Source organism: Protopterus annectens, chromosome 1.part0 (assembly GCF_019279795.1).
Source record: "Protopterus annectens isolate FY-2018-M chromosome 1.part0, PAN1.0, whole genome shotgun sequence".
Classification (NCBI taxonomy): Eukaryota; Metazoa; Chordata; order Ceratodontiformes; family Protopteridae; genus Protopterus; species Protopterus annectens.
In genome coordinates this window covers 1872002081-1872024798 of record NC_056725.1, presented here as the reverse complement: position 1 = coordinate 1872024798, position 22718 = coordinate 1872002081, and the positions used below count along the sequence as shown (strand labels likewise).

At 43.2% G+C, this 22718-nt stretch overlaps 2 protein-coding genes across 3 annotated transcripts in view; one reads left to right on the top strand and one right to left on the bottom strand.

Moving 5' to 3' along the window:
• The window catches only part of NIPBL (NIPBL cohesin loading factor), a 4951262-nt gene that overhangs the window by 3634811 nt on the left and 1293733 nt on the right, over positions 1-22718 (top strand). The window contains exon 34 of the mRNA XM_044076429.1: positions 15715-15855. Within this exon, the coding sequence (XP_043932364.1) occupies positions 15715-15855 (141 nt within the window). The remainder of the gene's footprint in view (positions 1-15714; positions 15856-22718) is intronic.
• IST1 (IST1 factor associated with ESCRT-III) overlaps positions 1-22718 on the bottom strand; it is a 1439276-nt gene that overhangs the window by 804314 nt on the left and 612244 nt on the right. The window lies entirely within an intron of this gene.

Below are 22718 nucleotides of genomic sequence, written 5' to 3'. Positions count from 1 at the left end.
AGCATAGAGATTAGGAGGGGTGGGAGCAGGAACATTCCAATTTAGAAGAGAGATAAGAATGGAGTAAGGTCTTAAAAGTAGAGAGGTTCTGGATAGTTTGAATATGGGAAGGAAGTGAGTTCCATTTCCATGCTATGGAGAAAGATAAAAGAAATTGGCCAGGAGTGCGTAATGGTTTATACATTTCCAGTAGATTTTGTTTATTAGACCTGAGGGATCGGTCAAGAAAGTGCATGGTAAGGGCGGGAGAGAGAGTGGCATTGAGAATGCTTGAAGATGAGTTTATGGGCAGTGGAGAGGTGAATGAAGGAGAGAGAGTTGGGAAGCTCTAGCCAGTTTAAGGTGTGTAAGGAGTCACAGTGGTGAGAGGATCATGATTCTGATGATCATGATCCTGGACTTAATTATTAATTTTAAATTGTATGACATTAGTTTGTTTGTTATTCTTCACTTGCACTTTAAATTTCAATTCAAGTATTTCCTTTTGTGACAACACCCACTATTTAATGTTTGGTAGTGTTTAGCCATGTGATTTTTTTTTACTGTCTTTTTAAACTGCTTGTCTCATTTGACTTGTATTTTCTGATGAAGTTCTTGCTTTTACTATTAAAGAACAAAAGTGCTAAAAAGTACAAGCTGTGTCTAGAGCCTTGCCTAGGTGGTTGGTAGAATTTTTCTCTGTTAAGTTTGGTTTGTACCTTGGGGACTTATAAAGGAAAATTTAACAAGTGGGTAGATGTCTGAAGAAATATTTGGTAGTAAATTCAGTAGTAGGAACTGCAATATTCTCCAAGGTACAGTAACTGGGCTAGACTAGCCAAAAATATATATATTTCGTAGGAACATGTACATTTAATTGAAAGCTTTGCACACATCTAGTAACTATTTTAGATTGTACACCAGTAACAGCAAATGTAAGGTGAGGTAATGAAGTAAAAATGAGACACTGGCACATCCCCACCTACCTGTTAGAGGAATTTAAGGAATGGATAGTGGAAATTATTTGAGAGTTATTAGGGAAAAATAGAAATGTTTTCAGAAGTTATAGCTAGTGAGTGAGATGAAATGAAATTGGAGTTTAAAATAGGGTAGAAATAAAAGAAAAAAAGATATGGTTAAGAAGTAGTTTAGAGAAGCTGTCAAAGGTTAATATATTGCAGAATAAGGGAATCACACAAGAAGAGGCACAACTGCAGAGAGCTCGAGAAAGACAATAAAGGAGTATCTTGTTAATATGCATGAGTTTAGAAAGATTGCTGTTGAGCAACTGTTTCTGATGACTCCAGAGCACAAACATTTTAGTATAACGATTTAGGTAACGGGGTAGCAATGGCTGTTGACAAAGCTAGAGAGCCTATAACAAGAAAGAACAAGAACCTGTAGAGGTATTAACAGATATTTCAGAAATGTTATGAAAATGTGTGTAAATCAGAGAAATGTGGAAACCAAGAAACAGCAAAAAATAGAAATATTTTTGGAAGACAATGTATGTCAATGTTAGAGGTAGATGAGGCTCCACAGTTAATGGTTAAGATTGCAGGAGATGAGATACAAACAGTAATGTATAATTAATCTGCAGGGGATCTTCAGGAACAGATGTTGGTCCTGTGGGGGATTGGAAGCTGGGAGGGAAGAGGGTAGTGGAATTCTAGAGGGTTTTGTTCAACATTATTTTAAAAGGTGTGGAAGCACCAGACATCCTGGAGGGAGGGCTGTGGTGTATGTAGTACCAAAGAACAGTGGGGCCCATGGAATCTAGCTTCATATGGGGCCCATTTTAATTATAAACTGTGATTACAAAGTGTTTGTCTACAGTAGCTAAAAGAATGACAAGAGTGTTGCCAAAGTTGATAGATGTGGATCAGCATGGTTTTCTTGGGGGGTGAGAAACATATGACAGCATTGACAGAACAGTGATGATCAGAGGGGAGGAAGAATGTAAGAAAATACAGATGCTGTTGGTTGCTATTGCTGCAGAGAGAGAATTCAACAGAGTAAGCTGGGATTTTGAGTGGGACAATGGAAGCATTTGCAATCCCCGATACAATAATAAGGTTAATTAGGAAGACATATGAGAGATCAGTCAGAAATTATGGTGGGAGATTTATTTTCTGATAAGATGTCTGAACAGAGGAACCATGCAGAGGGATGTCTTCTTTCCCCTTTGTTGCTTGCAATACATTAAAAGCCATTGTTAAAGAAAATAAGTTACTCAGAAATTCAAGAATATGGTTGATATGGTAATCAAGAAAGGTTGGCTTTGTGTGCAGACAGTATTGTTTTATACTTGATAAAACCAGAAAAGGACATCTCAGTGTTGTGGAACATTTTGAGACCGTTACAAGTCTTTTCAGGATATAAAACTGAGGACAGAGCAGGAGCTATGGATGTGTGACCTATGTTATGCACCCATGAATTGGTTCAGTAATACCCATAGTTGTGGGGGTACGATAAAATGTAGTGTTTAGGAGTATAGATTAAAAAGGATTCTGTAATGGCAGCTTAAGGATATGTGGAAAGAGACTAAACAAAAGAAACTTTTAAGCTCTCTGTAATTACAGATACCAGAATTCCAGCAGTAAAAATTATTTTAGTCCGTTTAGTTTTATACATATGTCAGGTACATTTTAACAATCAGAGGAGAAGTTATGGATAATAATTAATAGAGCTTAAAGATTTTATCTGGGAGGGAAGAGGGCAAGAGCCAAGTGGGATAGGTTGATCTTTCCAATAGAACAAGGTAGTTCAGGATTACCTGATTTGAAGGGATATTTTAGAGCTACGCAGTGAAGACACATATACATAGCACTAGCAGAAAGCTGTAAAATCTGATATTTCATTCTTCAAGAATAGGTTCATAGGTTTATACTAGGCTATCTGCCCTAAGGCATTTATAAGCCTAGCCCAAAGTTCTGTGGCTTACGCCACCCCTTATATGAAAAAATACTGTACCCATTAGTTTGTTGTGCCTCTGTCCAGCAGTGACACAGAGATGATTCCCGGGGTAAACCTACGATCTCCCATCCACAGGTCAAGATTTCTCTTGAACAGAGCCAGCAAGGTGCTCTGCCTCACATGGACCGGGATTTTATTCCACAGCATAGGGAGTCTCTGAGTGATAAATCTATCCCTCCAGCACGTCCTATTTATATCCGTGCTAAGGTTTAAGTCGCTTGCTCTAGTGGTTTTGGTGGATTTGGATTTTTTGAGGTGGAGCATGTCCATTAATTCCGGGTTGGACATGGCCTTGTATGTCAGGCACATGTCACCTCTGAGCAGACGGTATGCGACTGAATAGAGCTGGAGTTTCTTCAATCTGGCAGCATATGGCAGATTTTGGAGTCCCTTTATCCTTTTGGTGAGGAACTTTTGGGGTATCTCCAATTGCTGCAGATGTCGGGTGAGATACATCCCGAATGGGGCATTGTACTCGATCATTGGTCTGATAAGTGAAGAGTACAGGGGAACAATGACCTCACTAGATCTGGATGTGAATCCCTTCATGGTCAGGTGGGCAATGTAGAAGGTCTTTCTAACCACTTTAGCAACGTAAGTGTCAAAAGAAAGGCCACTGTCAACCTGGGTCCCCAGGTCCCTGATAACCTCTTCTGTGCTTAGTGGATTGCCACCTATATGGTAGCTTGGGGTTACCTTGTTTTTCCCGAAGGGTATGACTATACATTTTTTGGCGTTTAACTTCAGGCCATGGCTCTGGCACCAGCTATCTGTTTCCGTGAGTCCCTTCTGAAGGATATCCGTGTCCGATGCACTTTCAACTATGGCGCCCAGTTTGCAGTCGTCTGCAAACTTTGTCAGCCAAAGTCCTCCCATGTTGGCCTGTACTTCTGAGAAGTAGATGCCGAACAATAGGGGGCCAAGGACCGAGCCCTGTGGGACACCACTTGTGAACAGCTTGGAGTCTGACATAGCGCCAGCAACTCTAACCCTGTGGGTTCTGTCCTTAAGCCAGTTTGCAACCCATCTTGTGACATATGGGTTTACATTTAAGCTGGTAAGTTTTTCTACAATACCCGAGTGGGATATTGTGTCGAAAGCCTTTGCAAGGTCAAGGTAGGCTGTATGGACTGCCTTTCCCTTGTCAATGGCCTTGGTGACTGTTTCGAAGAAGTCGACCAAGTTCAAAAGGCATGAGCTGCCCTTGACGAAGCCAAACTGGGTCGGGTCCAATGTCTGCAATTCCCCTATATCTTTGTTTATGAGCTCCATTATGATCCTCTCCATAGCTTTGCAGACTAGACTTGTTAAGCTTATGGGGCGGTAATTACCAGGGTCCGTAGAGGCACCGCCTTTGTGGAGTGGGACCACAGTTGCCATACGCCACTCCTCGGGCATGTATCCTGTGGTAAGGCTGAGATTAAACAGCTGCCTTATGTGCGGGTTTAATTCCTCATTTAGCTCGTGTAGCACACAGCCGGGGACACCATCCGGTCCCATTGATGCTGTGTTTTTAGCTTTAGAGAGCAGCCTTCACCTGCGCATTTGAGATGTCTGGGAGGCTACACTCCACTGGGATAGTTATCTCTCCTTTAGGGGAGAGGGGTGAAGTTTGCACTGAACCTGTCTGCCAGTATGTTGGCAATGTCTGTGGGTTCATTGATTTTTGTATCATTTTGGACTAATTCTGAGCATATCTGGGAGTTTCCACCCAGGTTCCTAACATTGCTGAAAAAGGCCTTATGATTGTCCTTTGAATCCATGGCAATTTTTCTCTCAAAATTGGCCTTAGTTGATTTTATGAGTGCTCGTATTTTTTTACTAATAATGATCAGGGGTGACTTCCCTTTTATGGATTTTGTTCTATCATGTAATAGCTTTCTCCTCTTATTGTAAAGTTTGTTAATGGCTGGGGTCCACCAGACTGGACGTTTGCCCTTTGTGGAAAGAGTCTTGGTTTTATTTGGGATTGCCTGATCCATGCAGTCCTGGAGGGTGTTCATAGAAGGCATTTGTAAGGGCTTCCGCAGCTTGGGTTGTGGTTTCCACTGGCTCAGGGGCCTTGAAGGATACCACACCAGTCTTGAGTAGTGTGAAGTTTGCTTTAGAGAAGTTCTTCACTGTGGTCTTTTTTGTTTGGGGTGGGGGCGGGATGTGGATTTCCAGTGAGATTAGTTTATGATCAGATCTCACCAATGAGGGATATACTTCCGGTGTGGAGCATTTTGTCCCCATGTTTGTGATAATGCGATCTAGTATATTTTCTCCTCTCGTGGGAACGGTGACTAGCTGTTCCATGGCATTTGAATTTATGAACTCCAGGAACCGTTGGGCTAGAAAGTTAGGGCTTGAGTAATGTTCCCAGTCTATATTCGGGTAGTTGAAGTCACCCAATATGATGGTGTTTGGAGATACATTTATTCCCTCCAGTGTCTTCAGGAAGGCTGTGTGGGGTTCCTGAGTTTGAGAGGGTGGCCCATAGCATGCTACAATTTGTAGAGCAGTTTTGCCTATGGTTAGTTGCACCTGGATGGTTTCCGAAGCTTCGTGCGTTGCCACCAACCTGGAGGTGTTGGGTCTAGGATCCAATCTTCAGATCCTTTTCAATTGCATTTGCAAGACTTAGGATCCGAATCTTGAGCTTCTTCTACCCACATTGCTCTGTCCCATCCCCAACTCCCCAGATCTCATTTGCTGCCATTGTGTCAAGACGCAGATCCATTCTCGAACCAGAGTGATGTTTTTTCTATAAATCTAATATCTTTGGATTATTCTTTTCTAACTTTGACAGTTTAAGTAGTATAGTTGCTGTTTTCTTCTCTTCTCCTCCCTCTTGATATTTAGAAGGTTGCTGAATGTGCTCTTTCTCTTGTTTCTTCCTTTAGTGCCTTCAGCACATCTTATATTTCTATCACTTTTATTAGTATCAAAAAAAATTGTGTTTTGTGTGTTGCTGGCTTAGTTTGTGTGTACTCCAGGTAGAGCATGTGGCTATTACACATCTAATTCCTAAAATCTGTTGTTTGTTGGTGGTGTGGACGTGTCTGAAAAGCCCTCTGGTTTTAAGAGATGCACTTTTTGTGGGCATAAAATCCCCAGTTTGGATGCCCACAGTAAGTGTGTTTACTGCTTGGGGCCTGAGTATCTGATGTCTGCTTGTGAGATATGCGCCTCTTTCAACCCCAGGGCCATCTCTGATTTTCCCAATAAATTAATACTTAAGGGCTTACTCCAGGCCTCTTTGTAGTCTTCACCTGGGGCTCAGATCTCCTCTATATTCCATCATGGCTCTGCAGACTCCAAGAAGCGAGCTTTACAGAAATCACTGAGGGCTTCATCGGAGCCCCCTTAAAAGCTTAGAAAAACTTCATATCCAACCTCTTCAGATTCGAAGACAGTACCGCCTCCCTCGGATCCACAGGCCTCTTTGAATCCAACAGGCGTGATAACCATCACCAGCTCTTCCATGCCATCCTCTTCCTACTCAGATCCCAGACCCTTGGATCTAACGACTAGGGGGCCGATCACCAGAAATTGTGTTAAAGCCTGTTTCTCTGGCTATACAGTCAAAATTGTTCGAAACCCCTAGGAAGCATTCCAGGCCTGCATCCATGGCATCATCTAGGTTCTCTAGGAACTTGACTGAGACAGATATGGATATGATGTAGAGATTTCTCAGGGATCAGATCCAGATGGCGGCCCTGTCAACTCCGTCCCCTCTCGGATCCATGAGTGTACTTGCCCAACCGATGCTGTCTCTTTCTCCGATCTGACCTGTGGTCTTGTAGTCCCGGGATCCAAGATCCCTGAGAGTCTCTGAGTTGGATCTGAGGAAACTCTCTTCCTTGATTCTTACAGTTTCCCTGACAAGTCTTGCTCTGATACCTTCAGATCAGAGCAGGTCCCTGGAAGTTGGCATTGGGTCTGAGGGGATGGGTTCACTCCTACTTTGTTGGATCTGTCACTCCCCGTTGGTGTTTCAGCTAATGACAGCTCTGATCTGATTCTGTCTGGAGGGCTCAGATCCAGGGTTAGCCTCATCCTGCCATCCTCTGCGGCCTCGGCTACGAAGAGGGAGGGATTGGTATCCTCAGGTTCGTCAGCCTTTCATGTAGTAGAAAAGGCCTTCTGTTTGCATAGAGACCCGTCCTCTTATATCTCTGATCCTACTCCTCGTTCCTCATCAGGACCGAGCTCTGAGCTCATCATTTCTGCTCGTTATGGTCAGCCAAGTCCAGGAAGTCTCCACACATTCCCCACAGGGATTCCCAACCTCATTCAACACCTCCTGCAGACACCCCACCCAGGAGGTTACCAAGGAAGAAAACATGCAAGAGGAGGCACCTAGAGTACCCTGTGGAGTCCCTCTCAGAAGACGCCAATTTTCAGCTGAGAGAAGGATCCCCCCGATCGCCACCTGACAGTGTTTCCTTTGGGGACATCCTGGACATCATCAAGCAGGAAGGGTAGCTGGTCTTCCCAAACTCCTCCTGAGGAGTCTGTGTTCCTGGAGATTTTCGGGGCTGATCCATCTACGTCTTGGGTGACCCCCCCCCCCCCAGCATTTTTATTGATCTAGTTTCCTGCCGGGCTTGGAGTGAATGAACCAGACACTGTAGAGCCCATCCCCAAACACCCAGATAAATTATTTCCTCCCTCAGGCAACCTCCACATGTGTAAGGATATCCCCATTGATGCAGTGTTTGTGGCGGCAGTCACTAAGAAGGAGCTTAGCTGAGCAGAGATCCTCTGTCCATCCACCAAATAGGGAGTCCAGAGTGATGGAATTTAACCTCGGCCACTTTTGCACTGAGGTTAAATTACCTGGCACATTTTACTCACAGAGAGATTTGATCAAGGAGCTTTCAAACTCTGTCACTGAGTCCGTGTCTGAGGAGGATTTCAAAACGGTTTCTCTTCAGTTGGCTACTCTTTCATCTGTTGCCAATTCATCGATGAGGCTGATCTCCCACACGGCAGAAAGGGCTTCACTAGCAGCTGGTTTAGGCATAGCCATTAGGAGACATGCTTGGATGAGTCTGTGTGACTTTGTGGAACCCTTCAAGGTGTCTTTTATTAATGCCCGTTTTCATGGATACTCTTTGTTCAGACCATCAGTGAAAGATACGCTCACCAGCAGTGAGCAGGAGGGAAAGACCCTCCCTGCTGTTGGAATCAAGTTTTCTACCCCTCAGCAAATGTTTTCTAGAAACCAGCGAGGATTGGAGAGAATGTGGTTCTGAAAATCTCAGGGACTTTTACAAGACCCACGTGGGGACACTTCTTCCAGAGGCAAAGGAGAAGGTTTCAGTGGAAGACGTCGCCCCAGGGGCATAGGGGGGGTCTGCAAAACCAGGGCTTCAGAGACTCCTCTGACCAGCCCTGTCAGTGCTCGTGAAGTATTGCCTTACTGTCCAACTCTGGAGGCAGTCGGGCGTCATTTCTCCTTGCTCCTGGACGCTTGAACAAATATCACAAAAAATGTCTGGGTGCTAAAAGTCATGTCCAGTGGTTACTGCATACCCTTTTTTCCCTTTTAACCTCCTGTCCAAAGGAAGAAATTCCCCAACATTCCACCTAGTCAGAGGGAACATGCAGCTCAAGAAGTTCAAAAGCTGCTACAAAAGAATCATCCAGAAAGTCCCACCCGCACAGATAGGATTCGGAACTTACTCCCGCTTCTTTTTAGTGCCAAATAAAACACGGCATCTGAGACGAATTCTGGATCTAACCAATTTGAATCTGTATGTACAGAAGTCAAAGTTCTGAATGGTTATGGTTCAGTCCATCCTGCCTCTTCTGAGCAAGGACAGTTGCACTTGCTCTATAGATCTCCAGGATGCATACTATCACATCAAAGTATACAGACACTCCAGGAGGCACCTGTGCTTTCGTCTGGGAGCCAATCACCAGTTCAGATCACTGCCCTTTGGACTCACCAGAGCCCCCCAGGTGTTCAACAAATGCGTGGCAGTTGTTGTTACCGAGATTCAAAAGATTCCAGGTGTTTCTCTGTCCCGACGATTGTCTCCTCAAGCAGAAGGGTCCCATGCATCAACTGCTACAAGACTGGGATTACTTGCTTCAGGTCTCCAACTCCCTAGGCATTGCAATAAAGCTTGCCAAAACGAAGCTGACTCCTGCTGATTCTGGAATTTATAGGAAGTCAGCTGGATGCTACAACTGAAGTGACATCATTACCTCTTCATTGCATCACATCTCCGAGAAATCAGGTGTGTGACTTGATGTCTCGCTCGTCCATCCCCTCTAGCAAGACTAGTATTACACATTCTTGGATCAGTGGCAGTTGCCATTCTTTTAGTTCCTCTAGCAAGATTCTTTATGTAAATCCTTCAGTGGACACTGGCAGTACAGTGGTCCATTCTTTACCAGCCTCCATCATTTCCTATAAAACTCACCCCAGTTTGTAAACATCATGTTTGCTGGTAGATCCAGTCAGACTACCTTTTTCTGGACAGACTGTTCTCTCTTTCTCCCCCAGTATCCACAGTGACCACAGATGCTTCCCAGCTGGCGGTGGGGGGAGACATTTCAAGGGAAAGATTGTCTCCCTCGGTGACCAGGTTGCATTGTCAATGTCTTAAGCGATGACTGCAGTCCTACTAATGTTGCAAGCCTTTCAGGGCGTTCTCCCTCTAGGGACTATTGCAGCCCATACTGACAACATGCCAGTAGTGTTGGTACATCAGTAAACGAGGAGGAACCTGCTCCTACCCATTGTACAGAGGCTATGAGGGTCTAGGAATGGGTGATTTCTTCAGACTACTTTTCTTATTGCAACACACATACCGGGGAAAACCTCACTGTGCCTACCCCCCTCTTCTGCTGATCCTGAAGTTTCTACAGAAAGCAAGCAGACTGAAGAGCTCAATCATCCTTGTGACATCCCCATGCTGGGCCATTAATCAAGGAGTCTGAATCCTCACCACTGATACTAGAGAGGGATGTTCACTTGGAATACAAATGGATGCACTCAGTATGTCCATATGCAGTCTTTTCTGAATCTAGCACAGTTTCTTTTAAGAGCACCCAAGGAACATGCTCAGTCTGGGAGCTGGGGACTGATTTCCCCTCTGTATCTTTCCAGACACCCAGTACAACTCTCCACTGGCACAGCTCAAAATCCAGTCCTTAGCTGGGGGTTCCAAGCTAAGTTCTCCCACACCCTGTCTGTGAAAGCAGTGCTTTGCGTCCCTGTTCCAAGTAGGTGACACACCCACACTTTGAGATTTGGTTTGCAAGCACGCGCACACACCTGAGAAAGGCTGGCACAGATTCACCTGCTGTGCCCTCTTCTGCCGAGGCTGCCACCAGAACCCCTGCCTGCTATTTAGTTGTTACAGGGGTACCCAATTATACTGAGTGAAATTAATATTAATAAAAATGATAGTGTTGACCAAGCAGCAAGGCTTTCAGGACTGGCCAAATTTATCAGCAAATAAATATATGCAAGTACTCTCAACACTTTTAAGTATTTTCTAATAAAGACCTAGCTACAATGAAAAGTTTAAAATTATTTAATAGTAAATAAAAAAACAAAAAAATCCTAAATATGTATTCGCAGTAAGCACTAACACCAATTGCATGTTTCAGACAGTTTTAGAAAAACAATATTTAGCTACTCTCACAATCTATTCCTGATTGACTAAAAGAATTACTGTTCCTACTTACTGAATAGAGCAAGGCAGGATGGGTGAGTAGACCTTGTCATCAGGTCCAAGACAGAATACAGAATGCTGCTGAGACTTCAGTCTCCCCTGACATTACAAAAACATTTCTGTACAGAATGACATCTCATACGTCTGATCATCTGATTCTGTTTCCCGTACTGTTGATCATCTGATTCTGTTTTTCACACTGTCCCCCATCACTAGAAGCTACCAGGGTTTAGCACCTGTGTGCTACAATGCACACAGACTGAGCATTACTTAGATGTAGTGCAGCTGCTGGAAGTCATAAAACCATTCCACTCTTCCTACAGGTGCTACAGCCTGGTCTCTTGTATAGACATTGTGTCTCTGGCCCCGTTCAAAACTATGGGATGTAACATCTTTATGGCTTAACCCATAAAGTAATTTAAGTTCAAGAATATTTTTTTTCCAAAGTCAGGTGGATTAACCTTTTCTCTCCCAGTGTAATGCTGTTAAATGTCTACATTTAAACAGCTACAATAATATATGTGCATTTCTTTTTCTTCCAGCAGGAGACACGGTTGATACATTTTAACACAAGCATACCTCACAAATATATTTTCAGCACAAACATCTGTACAAATTAGTTTGTTATACAAATAACATTATTTATAAAATTCCAGGTAGCTGTGCTGGCATATGTTACAAATCCACTGGCCCTATTTCTCTTGGCCTGGCTGGCAGTACCTCCTATCATCACAATCCTTACATAATTTTGGCCTCAACAGGTACTGTTCCCCTTCCTCTAGTCTCACTTGAAATATCCTCCATGGATACTAGAGCCCACTCAGGATCTCTTATCTCATCCATCACAAGTTCAACATACCAAGCTCAATGCCCTCAAACTGACCACATGGTTTCTCCACTTCAGTGATAGTGAGACAGTCCAGACTCACTTCCTCAGTTTGTGATATTATCTTGGCCTGTCGGAAGCCCTCCACCAAGAAAGTCTGTAGAAGCAAATGGAAAAGATTATCCATATGGGCTTCCAAGCAGAATATTGATCCCTCTTCAGCACCTACTTCAGCCATTCTTCTTTTTCTCACTACTCTTTTTAGAGATGGGGCTTATTTTTCTGCTGTTAAGCTTCAGTTAACAGCCATGTCCAGCTTCCATGCTGGAAATGAATCTCTCTCTCTAACATCGTCCAGGTTATGCAAAGCTTTCTTGAAGGGGGTTTTTCCTCCTTAGACCTCCACTAAAGGATCCCTCTCCTCCTTGGCATTTGATGGTCCTTCAGGGATTAACTCACAAACTCTTTGAACCACTGGACAAATGTAATGTGAAGTTTATTTCTTGAAAAACAGTCTTTTTGGTAGCTATCACTTCGACAAAAGGAATTTCTGAACTCCAGGCCTTTTTTGCTTGGGCTCCGTACGTTATTTTCCATAAGATAGGGGTACCTCTACAAACCAACCTTTCCTTTTTTCCTAAAGTGGCCACAGAAAATAACATTAACCAGGCCATACAATTACCACTTTTCTTTTCAAACTTTACTAATAAGGGTGAATATATGTTGCACCTTCTTGATGTTCACAGGCAATTACATTTTTATCTTCGCAGAACAAGACAGTACAGGAAGTCTGATTAGCTGTTTGTATCCTTTTCCCCACACCAGTTAGGTGAGGCAGTATCCAAAGTTACTCTGGCCAAATGGATTATTGATTGTATCTTGCTGGTTTATTCTCAAAAAGATTTAAAGTTGTCTCGTCCTCCTAGAGCACATTCCACTAGATTTATGGTTACTTCCTCTGCCTTCTCTTCAGGAACTTCCATTTTCAACATCTGTGCTGCAGCCACTTGGTCAAAGACTAGCACCTTTGTTATACATTACAAAGTAGACATTTTCTCCCGACTCAGAGCTTCCTTTGGTTTGAGAGTGCTCTGGTATAGCCTTACTTGAGGGCCTCCCGAGAGTTACGTAGCTGTGGACTCTGACCCATTCGTGAGGAAGAATGAAAAGGACATCAGATTTAGAAGTTATGTATTTAACCATAACTTGGCATCTGTGCTGTCCATTTTTATTTTCCTCACCTTCCCTCTCAACCATCCCCTAGCCTTGAAGGATCTTTGGATGATGATGGAACCATCACGTTCCTGATTTGAGCCTCAGTCTTTTTTTCTTGTGTCTACTGTGGCTTTGTAACACAGCGGGTGCTAAGTCAGTAGAGATTATCTGAGGAGTTGGGGGGGTGGAATAGAGCATTACAGGTAGAGGGAGGAACTATTTGGATCTTAAGTCTTGTAAATGTGGCTAAGTTGGATCCGAGGATTGGATCCTAGACCCATTTGTGAAGAAAAATGAAAATGGACAACAGCAATGCCAAGTTATGGTAAGTACATAACTTCTAATTAAAGTGAAAAGGGATGTTAATGGAACTCGTGGGGGGGTTCAAGAAATTCAGAGCAAGGATTTGGATGCCAATCCTTAAGGAGAAGGCTATACAGAATATTATGTTCATGAAGTAGCAGAAAGTATGCTAAGAACTAAGCCAACATGAGAGTAGAGAAAGATTTTGCCAATAAGGATGACTGCATTTAAAGGCACAGAATAGGCAAGAGGAGGTTGGCATTTACTGGAGAAAACTAGCAAAGGAACCAAGGTACTGGAAGCAGATAACTGGAGAGGGAAAGGTATTAGAATGGAATGACGCCAAGAAGACATTTGGACTGCAGGCTAGAGATTGCCTTCCCTATCAAAGATTGATAATAGAGCACAGGCAAAGAGGAGGGAGTTGGGGGAGCCTAAGTGAAAGATCAGCACCAGTAGTGTTTCTAGTAGAATCTGGAATAGAAGCTGTTAAAAAAAGGGATAATTAGTAGGGCATATAAAATATTGTATGATGACGTTTGTTTGGAGGTTTAGGGGAAGATGAAGCCAGAAGTTAATTGTGTTTTTCCTGCGACCATGATATATGCTTCAGTTTGATTGCTTTGATCAATTTTCTGCAAATTGTTTTAATGCAGAAATGTTTTATTTTAGTTTTTTAAGACTATATTTTGCATACGCCAAGACTGTTGCTCAGCAGATGTTTAGTAGCATGTCCACATTGCAAAGTCTGTATTTTCTGGACAACATTGTAAACCTTAGTGTTTGGGTTTATGGATGAATTTCAGTACACACACACACGTGTGTGTGTGTATACAATTTACCTTTAGTTAGTCGACTAACACCGTACATTGATATCAGGAAAATAGGGTGAAGAGAGTCCACACACCAGGAGGGGAAATTCAGTCCACTTTATTCACCAAGAAAAACGCATTAACACTTCAATTGATGCAAGTTTTCGTTTATTACCAGCAGACTTCATCAGATTAACACAAGCAGTAATAAAGAACTATCTTATATATCCAAGTATAAAACCACCAATCAAAAACATCATTCAATCAGCCCTTCCTGAACAAGAAACTCGTGTTTTTTTTTTTTTTTTTCAAAAAAGAGCATTGTTAAGGGTCAGTATATTCGTGTGCAGGATGACTTCTTGTGATTCCGATTTTGAAAATGAATGTGATTACTTGGGACAGCTGTTCCAGGAGAGGGGTTACCATGTCCAGTTACTGAATGAGATTAGAGCAGAAGTAACAAAGTTCAGACATAGTAAGTTTAGTCCTGTTTTAGGCAACAGATTCCAGGCTGTTGGTGAGCATGAGTGCATTAAACAGGGTTCTGATGATTTTAACAGCTTTTTGTATGGGGTTTAATGCTGATTTTCATATATTCAACAGTATTATTAAGAAATAATGTAATAGATTCATGGAGTTAACTGACCTGCCATCAACAGAAAGGGACCCCTTGAAAATTATTTACAGAAAGGGTAGGAATCTTAAAAATTTACTGGATCAAGACAAGGGCCAATATTTGGGAACAAATACAAAGCGTGCCTTCACATAGGCAAAAACACAGTGAAGAATGCCATAGCTAATTAGAAATGCTTCCATAGCAGGTGTGTATATGCAATTACTGCAGTAAGATAGTAAACATAACTAACTGTAAGATCTGCATTGTTTCTGCTATTAAGTTGCACCAATGTCAATCACAAATGCATTCTAAAGTACACATTTACAGTCACTGTCTAAATGAATAAAAAATAAATGTATAAATAGCACTGATAAGAAACCTTAAAGGTATGCTGCATTCTACTGCAGTTTCTCCTCTGTGTTTTTTCTTTCCTTATAGAATCAAATTTTGGAATCTTTCCTAATATGATGATCCCTCCCACCCTCTATCCCATTTTACTCTCTGGACAAGTGGGGGTTGTAGTTGGGTTCCCAGTCCCCTTCCCTATCGTTATTCAATCCCAGTCCCCATGTCTTTGTTTCACATTATTCTGTTATTGCTAAGGTTTCTCATGAGGGTAGGAGTCTTGGGCCTTGGCCAAGACCCTCGTGATAGCATGGGACTTTGACAGACGGGTAATTGATAGTATTCCTGCTCTACCCTAAAAGGGAGGCAAGAAAAAAGATATAACCTTTATAACCAGGTATGCGAGTATGTCCGAGGTGTAGGATATGTCAGCCTAGCTGAGGGAGACTAGTGCTTGGCTGTGAATGTCTGGCTTGAATGTTGGACCTCAGCCTGCATCAGAATCCTATAATATGACGACAACTGTGACCACACTCAAACATTTCAAACGATTGTAAGTTGGTAACGCAACTGTACTGCCTTTGTCTTCATTCTGTTCTTTTCTACCACAGCCCATGTACAGTTTTGTTGCGTCACCCATTTACTGATCAGTATCCTTGTGTGGAGGTTTGAAGGCATACACATGGAGAGATATTTGAGTAAGTGAGTAACATTCATACTCAGTAGTCTATAAAAAGCACCTGATTGACTTTAAATGCTTTCATTTGTAGTTTTCATTAAGATTTACGATAAAATTTGAGTTATTAGGAACACTATATATGTGTGTGTATATGTGTATATATATATATATATATATATATATATATATATATATATATATATATATACACACACACACACACACACACACACACACACACACACAATAAAGTAATTTTTCTTTTCTTTTTTTTTCTTTTTTAGACTCAGAGTGATTTCTTGGTTATCTGCAATGTGGCAAAGATTCTAGAACTAGTAGTGCCTCTTATGGAACATCCCAGTGAGGCTTTTCTTGTCACTATAGAAGAGGACCTCATGAAGCTCATCATCAAGTATGGTATGACGGTAAGAGCACTCGTGAATTACATTATTTGTTCTCCAGTGAAAAATTCTTGGGGTTTCCTCTTTTACTGGCCCCCAGTTCAGCATATTTCTGGACCTGGGGGTTATGGCTTATATCCATTGATTACAAAGTTCATGTCTGGGTCCTTAAGATTAATTTAGAAAAATGTCCATATTTGATGCCTGAGAAGTATTGCTGCCGACAAAGTACAAGCATGGATCTGCATTAGCACCCTGCCTACTACCTGAAAGAAGAACATGATACAGTGCATAGCCGTATGTGGTGGCATTTTAACAAATTTATCCTTAAGACATGATTTGAAGAACCTGAGACAGTAACATAGCTAGGGCTAGCTGTCAGGGGCAGCTGTACTGGTGCAAAATGTTGGGAGAGGCTACTCTCAGCCATCCATCATCTTGATTGCTCTTTAGTGTAATACTGAGTTTTAATATCTGGTATATTGCATTTATGGTGAAACCTAAGCACTGTAGTGCTCTGTGTGTGGTCTAAACTGCTGCAACTGTTTCCTCTACAGTATAAAAGAAGAATGTTTATTTGCTTACTAAAATTTGAGGAAGGAAGGTCAGGGGCAGGAGACATAAATGGGACCTGAATGTGGCAGGCGTGGGAGGTGTTTCATGCTGCCTGATTGGTATGTCAGTAGAAGGAATGGTGGGGGTATTTGCACTTGATTTGAAGAACTGAGAGGGTGGGCCTCTAGTTCGTGGACCCAGCATGTGGCATTGGTTGAGCTTGCTGTACTTCTGGCCTGAGAATTACCTCAGATGTTCTTCGTGTTTCAGTGTTGCAGTCATTACATTTGGGTAATCTGCTGGCAGGTTTCCCTCAGTCGGCCTGATTAACAAAGTCTTGGGTCCTGCTAGGTTGCTGTCCCTTCTTCCATAACATCAGGTCGTCAGGGGTATAAAACATGCAGCTGACGCCATTTTCATCAGTCTTTCTTGCTGCGCGGTGCCCGAAGCAGAAGCAGTTCGCAAGTGCCGGTCGGCCGACTCCTGAAGTTTTCATTTTCGAGTTTCAGAACCGAAGTCTTCAACCTAAAGCTAAGTACCCCGTTGGGGAAAGCTTTTCTTGCTGCTTACTGATGTCAGTAAAAGTTAATAATTGTATTACTTGTGGGAAGCAAATACCTCATAAGGATTTTCATTTGTACTGTATTCCTTGCCTAGGCCCTGACCACAACGTGCCTTGCTGTTGGTTTTGTGCTAAATTTAACCAACACACTATTAAGCGTCAGTATACTTTTGCATATAAATATTTTGGCTCAAGATTTAACTATCCTGAAATGTCGTCGGTTAGCAATCCGACTACCGGAATTCACAAAAAAACGCAAAGAAAAAGAGACAGACCGTCGAGGTCCAAAACTGACGACGAAGCCTCTCCTAAGCCAGCCGCCGGTTCCCCCGGTACTCAGTGAGGCACTTTTGCAGCCCCTGATACCCGCTACTTTTGATTTGCAGGTCACTACTGAGACCCATTCGGAGTCCGGTATGCCGCGAGCCACTTTAAGTATTGAACCCGCGGATGTCTCTACCTTAGATGGGTCCGGAGCCACTGAGCAGGCACCGGCTTCTGAGGATGTTTTCAGGCCTAAAGATTTGTATATTAAACCGACGCCGTCTTCAAAACCAAGGCCAAAACCAACTTCTATGTCTAAAAAACCAATGCTTGGGCCACGTGCACAGGCCCCTATGCCTAAAAAACAAATGATCAAAATGACTGAGGATTTAATTGCCTTGATCAGGGGTTCCCAACCCCCTCCTGCTAAGAGGCCTAGGCGCAAGGCACTGATTATGAATCTTCAGATCAGGTTTCCATTTCTTCTTATTCCTATTCTTATCAGGAATTATCTATTCCACTTTATGAGGACTCTGATGCAGAAGACTCCATCTCTTCTGCTTCTCCTCCTGAAGACTTTTCTTTTGGAGAAACTTTGCATGCCTTAAGGGAACATTTTCATTGGGAGAGTCAGGATTTTTCAGAATCAAAAAGAGGCTGGGGGATTTCCTCCTCCTTCCTCAGCATAGGCCTTTGGCTGTACCTCCTGTTCTAGACATTGTTGATGTTTTCTCAGAATCCAGCATGGCTCCTGATTCCCTGCCTCCAGCTCCTAGTAAGCCAGGCAGATATTACAGGGTTCCTGACTCCCACAAATTCCTTTTTAAAAACCCTACTGCTGACCCGGAAACAATTTCACAGGGTCCCAAGGGTGTTAAGGTTTCTACTGCTAAAAATCCTACCCCTTCTGATAGAGACTTCAGGGCGCTGGACAGATGGGGGGTAAGAAGGTTTACACGTCTGCAACCCTGGCAGTCAGGGCTTTAGCCTGTCAATTTCATATGTTTAAATATCAGCAGGATGTCATGGGCTTAAACAGAAAATTATGTTGATTTCTGACTGTGTGGAAAATAGTTACAGGATTTATTGCATTCAACTGAACAGGTTGGAAAGCATACTTTGCAATATGGTTTTTATTCCTTGGAGGCCCCATGCAAGGGCCGCTGTAACTGGATCTGTGATAAGAAGGCATGCTTGGCTCAAGGAGCAAAATCTGCCTGATCATGTTAAAGTAAAATTGTTGGATGCTCCTTTACAACAGGGCAGTCTGTTTGGTAATAAGGCAGAAGAAGTTTTGAAAAAGATGGAAGACAAAGCTAAATCTATGCAAACTGTAAAAGATTTCCTACAGGTGCAGCCACCCAGGTTCAGTAGGCACTGGCCTACTAAGAATTGGTCCCACCAAAGCCGCTCAGGTCAAACCCAGACACTCCAAAGGCTCCAGGTTTCAGTCACAAGGAACTTGTAGAACAAAACAATGGGGTGCCTCCACCTCCAAATCTGGAAATAGCAAGGCACCTCCCTACGGCAAACAGTCTCAATGACTTTCCTCTGCCATTTCCAAGCTCTTATCTTTTGGCAGCCCCTTTGGGGGGGAAACTAGCACTTCATGCACAAAATTGGCATCTAATTACCCAGGACAAGTGGGTTTTAAATGTAGTATCCCAGGGATACAGATTTCATTTCCACACGTTGCCATTTCCAAACGGATGGCCACATCTGCTTCCAAATCAGTGGGCAGTGGCCCAGAAACAAGTTATGTCCCTCATGAGTATGGGGGCTATTCAACCAGAAAAGGAAAAGGGACAAGGTTTTTACTCAAGACTTTTCCTGGTACCCAGAAAAGACAAATCATGGCGTCCAATTCTGGACTTATCCATTCTAAATACATTCCTGGACATTCCAAAATTCAAGATGCTGACTCTACAACATTTACTGCCTATGCTAGGCAAGGATGCCTGGTTGGTCTCTCTAGACTTAAGAGGCTTACCTGCATATCCCAATCAGGGAATCTTGCAGAAGATACCTCCGCTTCAAAAAAGGCTATTTGCATTAACAGTTCTCTGCACTGCCCTTTGGCTTATCTACTGTGCCCAGGGTCTTCACAAAGTGCCTGGCACCAGTAATTGCATTTTTCAGACAAAGAAACATTCAAATTTATCCTTGTCTGGACGATTGTCTAATTCAGGCAGAAAACAATGACACCCTTCTACAGCATCTGGCATTTGTAAAAAAATTTCTAACTTGCCTAGGGTACACCATAAATAAACGAAAATAAATCACAACTGGTACCCTCTCAAAAAATTACATTCTGGGTGCAAGCTTGAATACATCTGCCCAGATGACTTACCTCACGCCAGAAAAAACAAATCCAATTGATGACTTACTTCATACAAGTGGCCACAAAAACCCAGTTATCTGCAAAACAAATTCTGCTTGCCTTCGGGTTCATGGCTTCCTACATTCTTCTAATTCCATGTGCAAGACTGCATATGAGGAAACTTCAGTGGTACCTAAAAAGCTTATGGAGTCAACATTGTCACAGCCTGAAAACAGTGATTCCTATCTTTTCTTGCCTGTGGTTTGCAGAGGCCTATCACCAAAACAACGAACTGTCATTCATTCCACCCCCTGCCACCCAAACCCTGACTACAGACGCATTAGACTATGCTTGGGGGGGGGGCGCATCTGGCAGGGAGTTGCATTCAGGGCGAATGGAGCCCATATCAAATGCACCTGCATATCAACCAGAAAGAGATGCTAGCTGTACAGAATGCTTTGACAGCTTTCAAGGACTTTCTTCATTCAGGACAACTACTGATAAAGACTGACACCACCACAGTCATGTGGTACATAAACAAGCAGGGGGGTACCCATTCCTACCCCCTTTGCAGACTAGTCATGGCTTTGTGGAACACGGCCTTGACTTACCAAATACATCTGCAAGCTCAATTCATGCCAGGAAAGCAAAATACTCTGGCAGACGAACTAAGCAGACATCTTATGGACCCACACAAATGGAAACTGGATCCACAAATCTTCAGCATGTTGACAAGCAAATGGGGGAGCCCAGACATAGATCTTTTTGCCTCACCCCAAAACTATCAGTTGGACAAATTCTGCACAAGAATCCATCACAAAAAAGCTTGGAAAGTGGATGCTGTATCCTTCAGCTGGAAAAACCTATCAGTCTGTGCCTTTCCCCCTCTGCCTTTGCTCTCCAAGGTATTACTAAAAGTCAGACAAGAAAAACCAAAAATTATTCTGATTGCTCCAGACTGGCCTCGCCAACACTGGTACCCGCTCCTACACAATATGTCACACCTTCCTCCGTGGTACCTTCCTCAGACACCTTATCTACTGTCTCAGCAGAACTATCAAATTCTACACACAGCTCCAAACTCTGAATCTTGCAGCATGGCTAATCAACTAATTTCACCAGTTACATCTCTCAGCAAACCTGTAATGGATGTCATTTTGGAGACTAGAAGGCCTAGTACTAGAAAATCTTATGCTGATAAATGGAAAAGATTCTGTGCCTGGAATCAGGCACAATGAATAAGCATAGCGATGCCCAATATTCCTCAGATTCTGCAGTGTTTAACTGAGATGCTTCACAAGGGCCTATCTTTCTCTTCCATAAAAATCCATGCCTCTGCCATTTCAGCTCATTACAACACAGAGCCTCCCCTCTTTTCTCATCCCCTGCTAAAGCAGATGTTCTTCGTTCCCCATTGCTGCAGTCCTTACTATTGGGTATAGTCCGCCGTCCAGTCGGCCCGAATACCAGAGTATAAGGCTGACGTCGGTCAGGGCGCATTAGACTGACGTCAGTACGTCAGGGTACTAATGCGCATGACCGACGTCATATCCTCAGTCTTTTTTGCCGCATGGTCCGATGCAGAAGCAGTTTTGCGAGTGCAGGTTGGCGTTCTGAAATATTTCCGAAACCGGAGTTTCAGACCGAAACAGAGTTGGCTAAGTACCCGTTGAGAACATTTTGGTTTTCTTGCCTCAGTATTTAATCGGATGTCAGAAAAAGTGAATAACTGTATTTCTTGTGGGAAACAGATACCTCATAGGGATTACCATACCTTGTGTATACCTTGTTTAGGGCCTGAGCACGACGTTGTTGGTTGCGCTCTTGTGCTAGGTTTAACAAACGCACTATTAAGAGGAGGTTAGACTGTGCCAGGTTAGTGTTTGGGAAGCGTTGCAATTATAAAATGCCGTCGGATGCTCCGACCCCCGCTTCGTCCAAGAAGCGCAAGGACAAAACAGCGAAGCCTAGGGTTGATGAACCGGCAGTCCCGGACGTCGGTTCTTTAGAAGGCTCAGTGGAGCCAGAGGTTTTGCCAGGAGTTTCCATGGAGTCTCAGGCAGAAACTTTACTGTTACAGGATGTGCCTTCTCAGGAGGTAGGCCAGGCTGAGGGGGCTTCTCAGGTAACTGTTCTTCCCTCTCTTCCCAAGGTAGTTAGAGCCTCTCCTTCTGTTGCCAAAACTTCTTTGAGAGGTAGGCCAAGTTCAGCTTCAGTGGGGGCTTCTCCTAGCATTTCGGGTTCTGTACCCAAGAAACATATGCTTAAAATGGCAGAAGATTTGATTACTATGATTAGAGGTTCTATGCCCCCTCCTGATAAGAGGCCTAGGGTGGAACCGGAGTTTGATAGTTTTGAACAGTGTTCAGAGGCTTCTGAGTCTTCTGCGGAAGACTTGCAGGAGTATCCTACTTATTCTGATTCTGATGTGGATGATTCCACTCCTACAGCTTCTCCTCCTGAGGATTTCTCATTTTCAGAGACTCTGCATTCCATGAGGGAGCACTTTAAATGGGAAGGCCAGGATTACTCTGATTCCAGGAAAAGGCTTAGGGAATTCTTGTTTCTACCCCAGCATAGGCCCTTAGCTATTCCTCCTGTGTTGAATGTGGTGGAAGATGTTTTTGCAGAGGCTTCCCTGAACCCTGACTCTTTGCCTCCTGCTCCTGTTAAGCCTGATAGGTATTATAGGGTGCCCGAAGCTCATAAGTATTTGTTTAAGAGTCCTAGGGTGGACCCAGAAACTATTTCTCAAGGGCCTAAAGGTGTTAAGGCTTCTGTGGTTAAAAATCCTGTTCCCACTGATAAAGAGGCAAGGGCTTTGGATAGGTGGGGAAAGAAAGTGTATACTTCTTCCACTCTAGCCATGAGAGCGTTGAATTGTCAGTTTCACATGCTAAAATATCAGAATTATCTCCTTTCACAATTAAAATCTAAGGTGGATGCTTTGGCGGAAGGTATTGAGTGTAAAGAGTTGCTGGATTTGGTTCATGTGTCTGAACAAGTGGGTAAGCATTCTTTGCAATGTGGTTTTGATGCTGTACAGGCCTCCTCGAGGGTGGCTGCTACTAGTTCTGTTCTTCGCAGGCATGCCTGGTTGAGGGATCAGAATTTAGCTGAGCATGTTAAGACAAGGATTTTGGATGCTCCTTTACAGTCTGATGTGTTGTTTGGATCGCCTGTGGA